Raw genomic sequence first — 12,929 nt, 5'->3', positions numbered from 1 at the left:
TCTCCTAGTGACATCGTATCGCTTACCCACGAAATTTCGTCTCCATGAACCTGCCTCATTTTGCTTACCCACGAACATTGGCCCTCACGAATTAAAATAATTCCACAGTATGCGGAAAGGATTGGAAACAAGTTCTTACAACTTGCAAGTTTCTCTCTTTATGTAACTAATACAATTGCCATAGAATTGCAATAAATAATACATACATGTATATAGTCAAATGGAATAGAAAATATAAATATCAATATTTTAATCAAATCTACCAGATTCGTGTATGCATTTGTGACATGCTGGGAAAATAAAGCACTTAATATCGTACGCCAGTGTGGTATTGTCCTATAGTATGTAAAACTTGTACGGTACCAATATTGATGCACCAGATGCGCATTTCGACAAATAATGTTTCTTCAGTGATGCTCAAGCCGAAATTTGGGAAATTCGAAATAACAATAAACTTGTAAGAGCTAAAAGGAAAACTAGAGTGACATAAAACTTTAGCCAAATTCGTCCAAGGATAAGAGCTATGCATGAGGGAGATAATCCTTAATTTTGAAATGAATTTCTAAATTTTATAAGATGCATGTCTATTATAAAAGTTTCATCAGGTCTAACTAAAGTTTCTAACATTCGAGTAACAAAGAAAAACTGACAGATATTTTCATTCATACCACACGTACAGTGGTGAGAATTTATGATATTTCTTTTGTACAGATTCTCATTTAGTAAGCGGTGATGTTTTAATTGAGTGTAAATACATGTAGTATTGATTCTGCACTTTAGAAATGAAGAATATTTTGAAGACTTAAAAATAATTTAAGTGATATTTTTTCATGAATATACGGAGGGAAGTTGTCTCTCTAACGTCTATTGTAAGCTAGCCTATTTCATCTGGGAAAATACGCAAAGAGAAAATTAACATACTAAATAACATAATGTCCATAGTTAATAAAATTGATAGACGTGGAATATTGACAATGTAATCAATCTTTCCATACTGTGACACTTTCAATTTGGTTCTAAGTTTCAATTTTGCATCATGCAATTAATATTCTAATCTACCCAAATAAGAAAAAATCCTCCTTGTTTATTTGGTATCTGCAATATCTCTAGATGGACAATGTAATTTTTAATCCACGACAGCTTGACCCTGACTATACAGCGTTATCAGTCCGTTTGCGATCCAGATTTACTCGTATCTGGCATAATGTATGAATACATACCGCGGTGGTAGGGATATGTACGTATTAAGTAGACAATTAGCAGCTGACAGAACCTTATGACAGATAAATGTAGCGTTTAGAACGGTTTGGCGTGTTACAGTTGATACAATACAACTGGTAACAGGCGAAAATACCACCACTCCGACAAGGTCACCCGGGAGTGTTCATTTGAGAAAGTGCTGTTTTTTCATCATTAGGAATCGAGGGATATAAGATCAAAAGTGGTTAGGAAGGTATGGAGTGTCGAAATAGACAAATGATGAGGGAACTGATTTACAGAGAGGTTTACACAAGCCTAGGGGTTCCGTAAGAAATCTGCATAGATAATGTCTTATTCCTGAAGAGGCCGAGGGAGAAAACTTTTAACTTCAAATAATAAAGGAAGAAGAAGGATTAGAAAGATCCCAAACGTGTCTATAATAGAACTTGTAAACTTCCAGTACTTGCATTGAAAATAGACAGAAAATATCTTTGGCACGAACATACTAGAGATTCTCAAACAATAACTGAACAAATTCAGCATGGCAATTTTGCACATCAATTTATACTTTGATAGTTATATCGATCAATGTTTTGTCAGCAATAAACATGATACATTGTTTCATTGTACAGTGTACTTTATTTCTCGATAAAACACATAAGATACTTATTTGTAAAATGAAGTTCATTTATGCTTCAGAGTATTGCAACATGGTATCTGCCATGAATGACATTTGCGTTGTGTGCATTGACTTCGCTCACGGAGCATGTATTATATCGAGTGAAATATTTGAATTTGATTTGAATACAATGTATGGAATCCAAGTTAAGATTGGTAACCAAATTATCGCAATTCATACCCGATGGTAATACAGGAAAACAATACGAACGATCGATTTCTTTGTTGCGACTCCCATGGGGGATCAACGAGAGAAGGAAAATCTGTTGATCTCATCTGGTGGCCAATTTTTTGATGTGCCATCTTTTTGCTTCATCTTTGTACATGTAAGGTTGGTTTTTTTTTTTTTATTGTAGTTGATGTAGACTTTTATAGATAAATTTGGGGGATCAGACATATTGAATTATTTTGTCATTGTTTATTTTCTTTCTCCATTTTAGTGACATTTTCAGTGGATTGTTTGTGAGTCTGATCCCCTTGTTAGTAGTTTGTTATCTAGTTCGTCATTTGAATAAATGACATTTTTCATACTCAATTTGCCTTATGTTTATATACAATATGATACAGCAAAAACTAGCTGCGGTAACCTTTCTCAGCATTTTAAGACATAAAATGCGTTTCCGGACATACGTTTTTATCATCACGTGGTAGATGCACGGCCACTATTACATCTTAAGAAATATAGCATTGAGCCGATGCTTTTCCGGTAGCTCAGCGGAAGAGCGTTCGATTCATAGCCGCCGGGGAGGTCGCGAGTTCGAGCCCCGCTCGTGCTATGGCCGCGCCAAACCTAAGACGTAAACATAGATAGGGATTGCTCCTTCATCAAACGCTCGGCATTTAGAAACGAGAACCACGGGTCCTTCAGGTATGGCCTTAAAAACGGAGGCCCGTGTCGCGGCAGGCGTTGGCACGTATGTTAAAGAATCCTCACTGCAACGGCACTGATTATTTCACATACAGCTGGTGGCGCCTCTATATGAGTGTAAAACAACTAACCAGTCCATACACAACAGAAACGTTACGGTGTCAATGTTGCTTGAAACTCGCATCGTTTTTTCAGTCTAAACTGATCTAACAATACGTGCAAACATCACACTGGAATTTTGGCTAAAAACTTGAACGGATGGGAAATAAATGGAACTCTGTAAGTACTGTGAAATCACGTATATTCATAGGGCCACATTCACGTGCGGTGTTGTGCTGGTTTTCTCGATATTGAAATGGTCATGAAGGAATAACCGACTCTACAAAAGCTAGTTTAATTAAACAATATTTATTTGTATATAATTTGGTGATAATGTTTACAATGTCTCATAATAGATTGAAAAAATCTGAGTGACTACTTCGAAGAATATTTTACACAACATGTAAATTATACTGAGATTCATAGATAATTATATGTCATTCCAATGTGTTCATCAATTAATCTTTGACGAAGCTTAATGAACCAATTTTCAGGTTAAAATTGAAGATTTTCATATCGTGTTTCATTTGACGTAAGTCTAGTTTTAACTGACAAAGAACTAGGTAAACTGTTTTTTCCCGGTCTGTGATTAAGCTTCTCTGCAGAATATTGATAGAATTAACGGTACGTTATAATCAGATCTGATTACCGGGTATTCAAGTGGAGAGCCATTTTAACGCTCATGACATCTTAAACACAAAAGTTTTTGATTCTTTTCTTCCTCACAAAATCTGTAAATACGAATGTCTCGAATAGAATATATTTATTTCTAATTCAGAGCCAAAATACCACACATAAGGAAAGAAAACCAAAAGATACAAAAAGTATCACTTGAGACACCGTGACATATATTCCTTTTGTACATTTTATCACTACGATTACACCGGTATATACAGTGATCGAGATTTTTATTGTAACGTAAATAGGCATTATGATTTTTACTTTAAAAAATGTAATGAATTAGAAATATATTACTGAAGCAGAAACAGGTAATCGTACTGACAAATTATTCATTGCTTTGTTGATTGACAAAATAGTACATGATAATGAAAATAATAAATTCTTTTATTTAGACAGGATAGCGCAATCAGTAACAAAAGACTAGTTTATATTGTGGTCCTGTATTAAACATATAGAGAATAGAAAAAAGACAGAGTTATATAAAAATATAAAATTGTACATGATACCTTAAAAGACCATCTATGATAATCAGTTCGAACTCTTGGTTTTAAAATGCCATCATTACTACTTCTTGTTGTTCTGGAACTAACTTGGCTGACAAAACGAAAACCATTCTATATTCTGGTTCATATTTTTCAGAACCTTAAAATCAGGAACAAGCTTTCTATATGAAATAATCATGAACAGGCATCCATTTAAGTACACTTAAATATCAACAGTAGGAGTCTCACATTCAAAATAATTCTAGCTGCCCTTTTCTGTAATTCAAAAAGTATATTAACAAACACCTTCTGTCGGCAGAGGACCAACTGTGCAACAATAATTATGATGAGGAAAAATAACAGCGTTATAAATTTTCAATAATGCTGCATTTGGCATAAAAGTTTGCAGATGATTTAAAATACCTATTTTCTGTAAAAGTTTCTTGCATAAAAAAGCAATGTGTACAGACTAACTAAGACATTCATATATTTGTACACGTAGAAGATTTGCAGTTTTAACAGTATCTAAAACAATACCTCCTACTTTGATACACATTTTTCTACACTTTGAGTGCGAGGTCTTGTGCAGTATCGGTTTACATACATTGTGTTTTCTCTAGGTTCCTTGTACATGTAAGTTTATTACTTTCCATCCATTTCATAGAGTTTAAAAGATCTTTGTGCAACCTTTTTTCGATAACATCAATAGATTTATGTGAAACATCCTGTGATGTATCATCTGCACACATAGAAACATTTGAGTGTTTTAAACATTTAGGATAGTCATTAACAAATAAAATGAAGAACAATGAATCCAATATTGACCCCCGAGGCACTCCCATTGTAACATCTTTTTCATCAGACAAAACACCTTTCCATCTTACATATTGTGATCTTCAACCAAGATAAGACTGAAACCATTTAAATGAATTTTGACAAATACCATATGATAAAAGTTTGTGTAACAATATTTGGTGATTTACAATGTCAAAGGCTTTACTAAGATCAATAAAAATAACGCCTGTTAATTTACCACTGTCTATGTTACTTAACCATTTTAAAATTAATCATGTTATGAAGTGCCGATTCACATGAATGCTTTGGTCTGATACCGGATTGATGTTCACTTAAAAGATTATTTTTACTCAGATACGCGTAAAATGAATCAAAAACATGCCTTTCTATGATTTTGCTGACAATTGCTTAAACAGACATCGGTATATTATTGTTCGCAGTAAAAATATCGCCAGATTTAAAAAGAGAGGGTAATTCTGGCATTTTTCCATTTGGATGCTACCTCACCACTTCCTATAGACATATCTAACAAATACGTTAAAGTTTCGTCAATCACAATCATGGTGACCTTACCTTTTTTTTCTTTTTTCTTTGTTTTATTTTTACAACAGAAATAGCATCTACCGCGGTAGTCTTGGAATTTTACATAGCTCTTATTTCATTTTTGACAAAATCAACAGAAATATGTGGAATACTAAAAGACCCCCTAGGCATTAACTGTTCAATTTCAGGTAATGAACTTTCAAATTTCTCTGCAAGTTTGTGTCCAATGCCGCAAAAGAAGTCGTTAAAAATATTGGCCATGAATCTTACCGATTCACCGTTTATTTCTAAACTTGTATGTTGGCGAAGCGGATGCCGATTTCGTTAGTAAAATTGTTTTAATTTTCTCTATATGTCTTTGGGTTTTTTATCGGCTTGATTTATTGTATTTTCCACGATGTTGATTTTTGTCACTACCCTGTTTCTTGCGATCTTATTTAGTATCCAATCGGATTTGTCACGTGACTTTATTGCCCGGCGGTGTAATGTATATATCCCTCTGTCGCATCATCATATATGAGAAATGTTTGAACATATAGCCAAATAAATGCAGCAATCTCTTTATCATCTTTATTGATGTCAGTATCAATGTTTTTAATGAAAAAAAATTAAAGTGGTATTTTAACATGCATAGATATCAACAGCAAACTAACAACTTAACTACATATTGTATATGACAAACAGGATGATTTCAGCTTCTCCATCGTCAACTTCCTATATCTATGTAGCAAAATTCCATTATAACCTGTATGTGGTGTTTATATCTCAACTGATTCGATAATCAAGAGCTTGTTCTGCGTATGATAAGTTTTTAAAGCAGGCTACAGACAAACAAGTTAATGTTACAGGGGTTTCAACAGTCTCGTTTGAAGTCAGCATTTCGCAAATTCTATGGTCTTTATAAAGATCTAGTTTGCCAATACAACCTATCATTGGGTCAAATGCTGTCTCACGTGTTTCAAATCGATTGTTAGGCCGTTCTTGGTACTGATTTTAACTACGGATTACTCCGTTTACCTTATCAAGATATAGAGCTCACGGCAGGTGTGACCGGTCGACAGGGAATGATTACTCCTCCTAGGCACCTGGAGTCGTATGCATAAAAATTCTTAAGTCCTTAAGCATATACTTAAGTATGAATTTCCTGCTTAGCAGGTTGAGATTTTACTTAGCATATTGCTTAGTAGATTGCATAAAACTTCTTAACTCTTAAGTATATGCTTAGTATATGCTTAAAGTTAAGCATGGTCATTACTTGTCTTAAGTTCTTAAGCATATTGCTTGGCAAGAACAAAATGGCTGACAGAAAACAGAGAACATTCAAACCACGAATTAATCCCTTAGAATCAATGACAGCAACAGAACTGCAGCACAGATTTAGATTTAATTATGAAGGAATTGAATTTATAACAGATTTAATTCAAAATGACATTATGCCTTTGACCAACAGAAATCACAGTGTGCCTGCAATTGTGCAAGTCATGGTTGCCTTAAGGTACTATGCTACAGGTAAGATGCAGCTATGTAGTGGTGATAACTTTGGTCTTCACCAGTCAACTGTTTCAAGAATAATTCAAATAGTTACTACGGCTCTTGTTCAACCAAATATTGTCAAGCGATTCATTTCCTTTCCAATGGACCCAGGAACTATTCGAAAGCACCAGGTTGACTTTTTTGCCACTGCTGGTTTCCCTGGCGTGGTTGGGGCGATTGATAGAACTCATGTGCGAATTATAGCTCCCAGTAAACACAAAGTGGAGTATGTCAACCGGAAAAACTTTCACAGTATAAATGTACAGATTGTATGGGACGCCAGTTATATGATTTTAGACATGGTGGCAAGCTGGCCGGGAGCGACTCACGATGCCAGAATACTGAGGGAGAGTGGTCTATTTCAGCTCTTTCAACGACGTTTATTGCCCGTGAAATGCCATCTTCTCGGTGATAGCGGTTTTCCTGGGAAAGACTGGCTGCTGACACCTTTTTTAAATCCACAAGCTGGTCCACAGTAACGGTACAACAGGTAAGGAAATTAGGGCCTAATATAAATCGGAGCACTTTGAAAAATAAACACTTATCGCTTATGTTACGAGAAATATTCTCAAATTCTCTAGCAGCACACTCATCATGATGAGGACACTGCTGTTTATCCAAATTGTTGGGGTTGCTGCTTTCGGTAAACGGTACCGAGGCATTTCGACCCAATTTAAATTCGCTCGCCCCATTCTGCACAAGAAAAATAGATATCATTCATGTTAACTATTACGTAAGATACAAGTTGAATTTTTGTTGTTGACATGCGTGTATCTTTATTTAGGAAAACATGGCTTCGGGACTAACATAGAGTACAAAAATAATAGATTAAAAAAAAAGAAAGAAAGAAAATATACAGCTGTGAAAAAGTATATTCAAAACACTAACGCATTCTGGATTCTAATGTCCATCTTCATGTGGATATACTTTGGAACTGCATATTTTCATTCACATACATCTCTCTTTCTTCTCTCTCTCTCTCTCTATATATATGAATGTAACACAGACCTCTGACACCCCCCTCCCATAATTATTTTTCTCAAAGTATATCTTCATTTTTAAAAGGTCGCATAAGTGCACTCGCACCCACGTTGAGAGAACAATTGGTCATAAAACGGTTCCATGTTCTTCATGGAGAAATACGTCAGCATCCTCAACGTGCCAGCAATGTCATCATAGCATGCGGAGTTTTACATAACATCGCAAAAATGTTCAATCTGCCCCTCCCTGACGATGATGACAAATCAGATGCTTACAATGACAATGGAAATGCCAATGACCACATGGTTGCAGATATCCAGGGTACAGATGGTCGAGCTTACAGAAACCACATTGTTTCTGCTCATTTTATGTAAATAGGTATATGGTCACTGCGTAACAGTAAATGAAAAGATACAAATAATTAAAAAAGTACCGGCAACATTATTTAATTCAAGATTATAGAACTATTTGATAATTACTAAATGTGAGTAAATTCGTGTCAAAGCGCTTATAATTCACTACTTGTATCTACTCCTTCAATTCGTTCAATCTGAAGTCGTATAAACTTGTTTCGGAGGGTGAGATTCTCAATTTCTAGTTCTAACTTCTGCTTTTGCAGATGCGGGTCAATTACGGTATGGGTGCAACAATTGGTAGGACATGCGTTTGGCTGTGGGACAGTAACAAAGTTTATTTGTTGCTGCCCATCTCCAGATTCACTGGTGCTGATGACATGAAGATCTTGAGTCACAAGGCCATCTGATTCACTGAAATAAAAGGAATCGAATTCTTATACATTGAGAAGGTTTTTTTTTCAATTTTCGATCCAGAAATTAAGAAATGGTTTATAAAATTCCTGAACATACATCGTACTCGCTGGGGTTTCCGTGCTGATCTTTGGTCTGTCGAGCATTAGATATGTTGTGTCAACTGTACCAGGGATCCCACTGATACTTATATTGTTGGTACCAATAACACTCCCAACTACTTCTGCTAATGGCGTTAAAGGCTTTCCCGCTGGTCCACCGCCTACAAAATTAAACAAAATACGCTGGTGCCAAACCAAGTAATAATAAATAATGTAGTATAATTCTAATGTTATTTATTACAATTGTTTTGATTGGACAAAAACAAATCTAATCGTGAATTTACACATCAATAAATCTAAAAACGCTATGCATACGTACATGTACGCACCTGAAAACAAATAACACAGTGCGGGAAAACAATTCAAATTTTTGAAATTGATAATACAGGGAATCAAACATTTTTTTCAAGAATTTATTATGTGTAAATTCTCGACATTTTACACACAAACTTAACATAAAAGTGACTTGCACTTTTTCTCCGTTTGTGAGTAAAATGTCCAGAGTTTACACATCGATAAATTCTTTAAAAAGAATGTTCAATCCTATAATATATCTATCAATCGATATTGCACATAGAGATGGTAGCAGCTTGGACTGGTTGCCTAATGGGGGAGGGGGGATAATTGATGCGTTCGAATGTTGGGATAGAAGAATACTTGCTAGTATAAAAAAAATGTAAAACTAGGCAATTATGTGTAATTTCGAAATTAATGTAAGTATTTATTCTTTAGGAATAGGAAATAATTTGTACTCAGATGCATCAAGGAATCAAAGACTGTCTGAAGTTTGTAATCAGTGGCGGAACCAGAGGGGGTCCGGGAGTTAGACACCCCCTCCCCCCTTTCGTCACATGATTTTGCTAAAGAAAAGTAAAAATAACGCATCTTTAAGATGTACCCCCAATTTTGAAAACCAGAATTAATTGTAACCCCCCCCCCTTCAAAATTCCTCGATCCGCCCTGGTAATAATTAAATGATGAAAAATTGTTTGAAAAATTCCTTTTTAAGTGCCTGTATTGCATAGATAGGGCCAGCTTTGGGTGGGTAGTTATGGAAAAACAATCACACATTATAATAATTATGTATTTTCTGTATAATCTAGTAAAACACACAACTTTTTGAATATAAACCAATCAAACCACAAACCATGGGACATCCTATATTTATTTCTACCTTACAAAGTCTTACTTATTCTATCAAATTTAAGATGAAATCACCAGTTGTTTTTTTTTTTAAATTAGTCATTAGGTAAATTAAATCAAGTTAGATCTATTCTCATTCTGAACTTTTGTCAGAATTTAGAGATAGCAGGTGTCCGGGTAGGGCGGAGTTAGCGCTCTCGCTTCTACAGTAACGGTTGCGACCCGAGTTCGATCCCCTAGTGCCACAGGGGCTAAGCCCGTTTTGGGCCCGAACTCTGTGATACCATAAATATCTATATTTATGGTATCACAGAGTTCGGGCCCAAAACGGGCTTAGCCCCTGTGCCTAGTGCCAATATCCGTGCATCAAAGGGCCCCATTTGCAAATCAATTTCGAGCTTCCGTGGTTCATCCCTGTACTTATGCATGCACATTATATTTATTTCTTATTTATTTAGAAGGGTCATATCGATCAAAGGTTTTACATTATTCATATTTTTCTGTCATTAAGTTAAATTAAAAAATTCTCAAAATAGCAATGACTTATACGTCACCTATGTAAGCTAACTTTCCACACTTACTTTTTCATGATTTATAGCTGCGCTACAACATATTAGTGGAGCGTAGCGGGAACGATAACTCTGGGTAGAGATTGTGACGATGCATATTTCGACATTTTGTTAAGGGCAAACCGACCATGGTTCGGACAAAACGAAAATGTGACCTCACTTTGGACAAGTTTATTCTTACGTTTTATGTTGAATAAATCATATCTTTAACATATCACGGAAATGTGTCGATCACAGCGATCGGGTTTTTTCATTTAGTTAGTACCCGAAGGTACCACGTGACTAAAATACTTGGAGGCGGCGCTAAGATTTGAAGGTAGTATTGAGTGTTAAAAACACAATAAGATTGACAGATAAAGTGCACAAGCACTTGCAAAAATAAAACAAAACACCAATCTGTGAATTTTTACTTTATATCTGTAAAATGCATCATTTATATTCACTTTTTAAGTCAGTAATCTTTCTCCAAATGCAACAAACACACGAGTTATTTTTTTTATTTCTTGAGAAATCTTCACTGAAGTGCAAACAATAAATGTATCTAGGTTCGTACACCCTTTGACCATGGTTCGTACACTGTTCACAAACAAAGTTTCAAACGTTTGAATCAACTCTTGTTATAGCTGAATGGAAATATTTAAAAATCTCACCTTTGGTATGTCCAGGGGTCCGTGTTTGCCCAATATTCTCTGTTTTGTATTCCTTATAGGAGTTATGAGATTGATCATTGTGCGTTATCTTCACCTTTCATAATAAAAATGAAGGAGGATATAATTAATTTGTAGAATTTTAATACCAGGAAATATTATGATTTCAAACTAAAGTAAAAGTCAATTAACCGTGATGAAACTTAAGTTTGACCTGTAAACATACAACAATGAACCACATCCTAAATTGCAGCTTCCTAAATCAAAGCAACATGACTAAAACAACTATTTTTCATCTGGTATTTTGATATTGGGTGTAGTGACCTCAAGCAAATACCTATCCTCTTCAGGTGATACAAATTCTCCTCAGGTGATACATATCCTCAATTCCTTTACACTCAGGTAATCTATGACATGTTGGATTGTCCAACGATTCCTGAGAGGACAACGACGTGAAGATACACGTATCAGTATAATCATCAATTACATGTAGTTATCGATGATCACAATAACCGCTTAAACCGCTGTACAGGTGGCCATTAATCATCGAGTGATTACAGAAGCTGCTTAAGGAGGTATGCTACACTAAAGAAATTTGACGTAGATCTAGTTGAAAAGTGGAGGATACGTAAAAAATATTTTGAAGTTGAAAATTTTCAAATTTACTTTATTTTGTCAAAAAATACAGTTTTAGTAGAAGGTAATCTGAAATTTTGTTTTTAAAAACCCTGCTGGACTCAAACCTGAGACCTATAGTTCAGCAGTCGGTATTCTACCCTACTGAGCTACTCGGCTAGGTATTTAAATGAAAAAGGAAAAGTCAAATATTGCTGATATCGATTTTTTCATCCATGTTTTTAAAAACGAAGTCAGCCATTCTGACGATGTAGAGTACTACCTTAAACCGCTGTACAGGTGGCCATTAATCATCGAGTGGTTACAGAAGGCGCTTAAGGAGGTACTCTACATCGTCATAATGGCTGACTTCCTTTCGAAACATGGATGAAAATATAAATATCAGCAATATTTGTCTATTCATTTAAAAATCCTCGCCTAGCTGAGTAGCTCAGTAGGTTATCACGTCGACTAATAAAAGAAAGAGAAAAAAGCACGTCAACTCCTGAACTGTAGATAGCGTGTTCGACTCCGGCAGGGATTTTAAATTTTTCTCAGATTGCTTTAGACTACTAAAACTGCATTTTTTGACTAATAAAGTAAATTTGATATTTTCAATTTCAAAATATTGTTGTTACATCATATCCTCCACTTTTCATCCATATCAAATTTCTCTGGTGTAGCATACCTCCTTAAACCGCTGTACAGGCAGCCATTAATCATCGAGTGATTACAGAAGCCGTGTAAAACGCCGTCCCTGGTAAGCTAAAAGGGTTGTATAGAAACAATGAAGTTCAGTGATACAAATGTTTGCTAACAAGCGTATATGAAAAAAAGTTCACTGAAATGATTCCCTCAATGGGCCTTTTCTTTCCCATAAAAAGTATTGATATTAGAAAATATATAATATATAGATGAAAAGTAATACAAGTACTGGAAATTTCCAGATCCTAATATGAGTGAAAATGTTTCGAGCTGGACGTTTAACAATATACAAGCAACCAACCAGATCCTAATATCACAAATGGCTCACCTCGTTAATCAAAACAATTTTCTCTACTATACACCCTAATTTCAAACGGTTGTAATTATTTTATTTTTCATCTTGATCATATATGGTTTTAAAACGTTCTCTTCCAAAACATGGACTACAAATACTCTCTGTGGTTTCTATGATATGGGAAAGATAACTCTTAAATGCAGTTGACTGACTATTTCCCATCAATG

At 35.1% G+C, this 12,929-nt stretch overlaps 1 protein-coding gene and 1 long non-coding RNA gene across 2 annotated transcripts; both read left to right on the top strand.

Moving 5' to 3' along the window:
- The first annotated feature begins 6,641 nt into the window (after positions 1-6,641).
- LOC125647271 (putative nuclease HARBI1) lies at positions 6,642-7,358 on the top strand. Its single transcript, XM_048873959.2, has one exon. It carries the CDS (start codon positions 6,642-6,644, stop codon positions 7,356-7,358), a length of 717 nt encoding a protein of 238 aa, XP_048729916.2.
- A 610-nt stretch (positions 7,359-7,968) lies between these two features.
- On the top strand, positions 7,969-8,653 carry LOC130046865 (uncharacterized). Its single transcript, XR_008795903.1, has 2 exons — positions 7,969-8,238; positions 8,480-8,653. It is a non-coding gene; the product is annotated as an uncharacterized LOC130046865 (long non-coding RNA).
- The last annotated feature ends 4,276 nt before the right edge of the window (positions 8,654-12,929 follow it).

Source organism: Ostrea edulis, chromosome 6 (assembly GCF_947568905.1).
Source record: "Ostrea edulis chromosome 6, xbOstEdul1.1, whole genome shotgun sequence".
NCBI lineage: Eukaryota > Metazoa > Mollusca > Bivalvia > Ostreida > Ostreidae > Ostrea > Ostrea edulis.
The sequence above is the reverse complement of the archived record's forward strand: the minus strand, read 5'-3'. Positions and strand labels throughout refer to the sequence as shown.

What these genes read in the sequence shown, in the direction of transcription:
- LOC125647271 (XM_048873959.2), top strand. Translation starts at nt 6,642, where the DNA reads ATGGCTGACAGAAAACAGAGAACATTCAAACCACGAATTAATCCCTTA.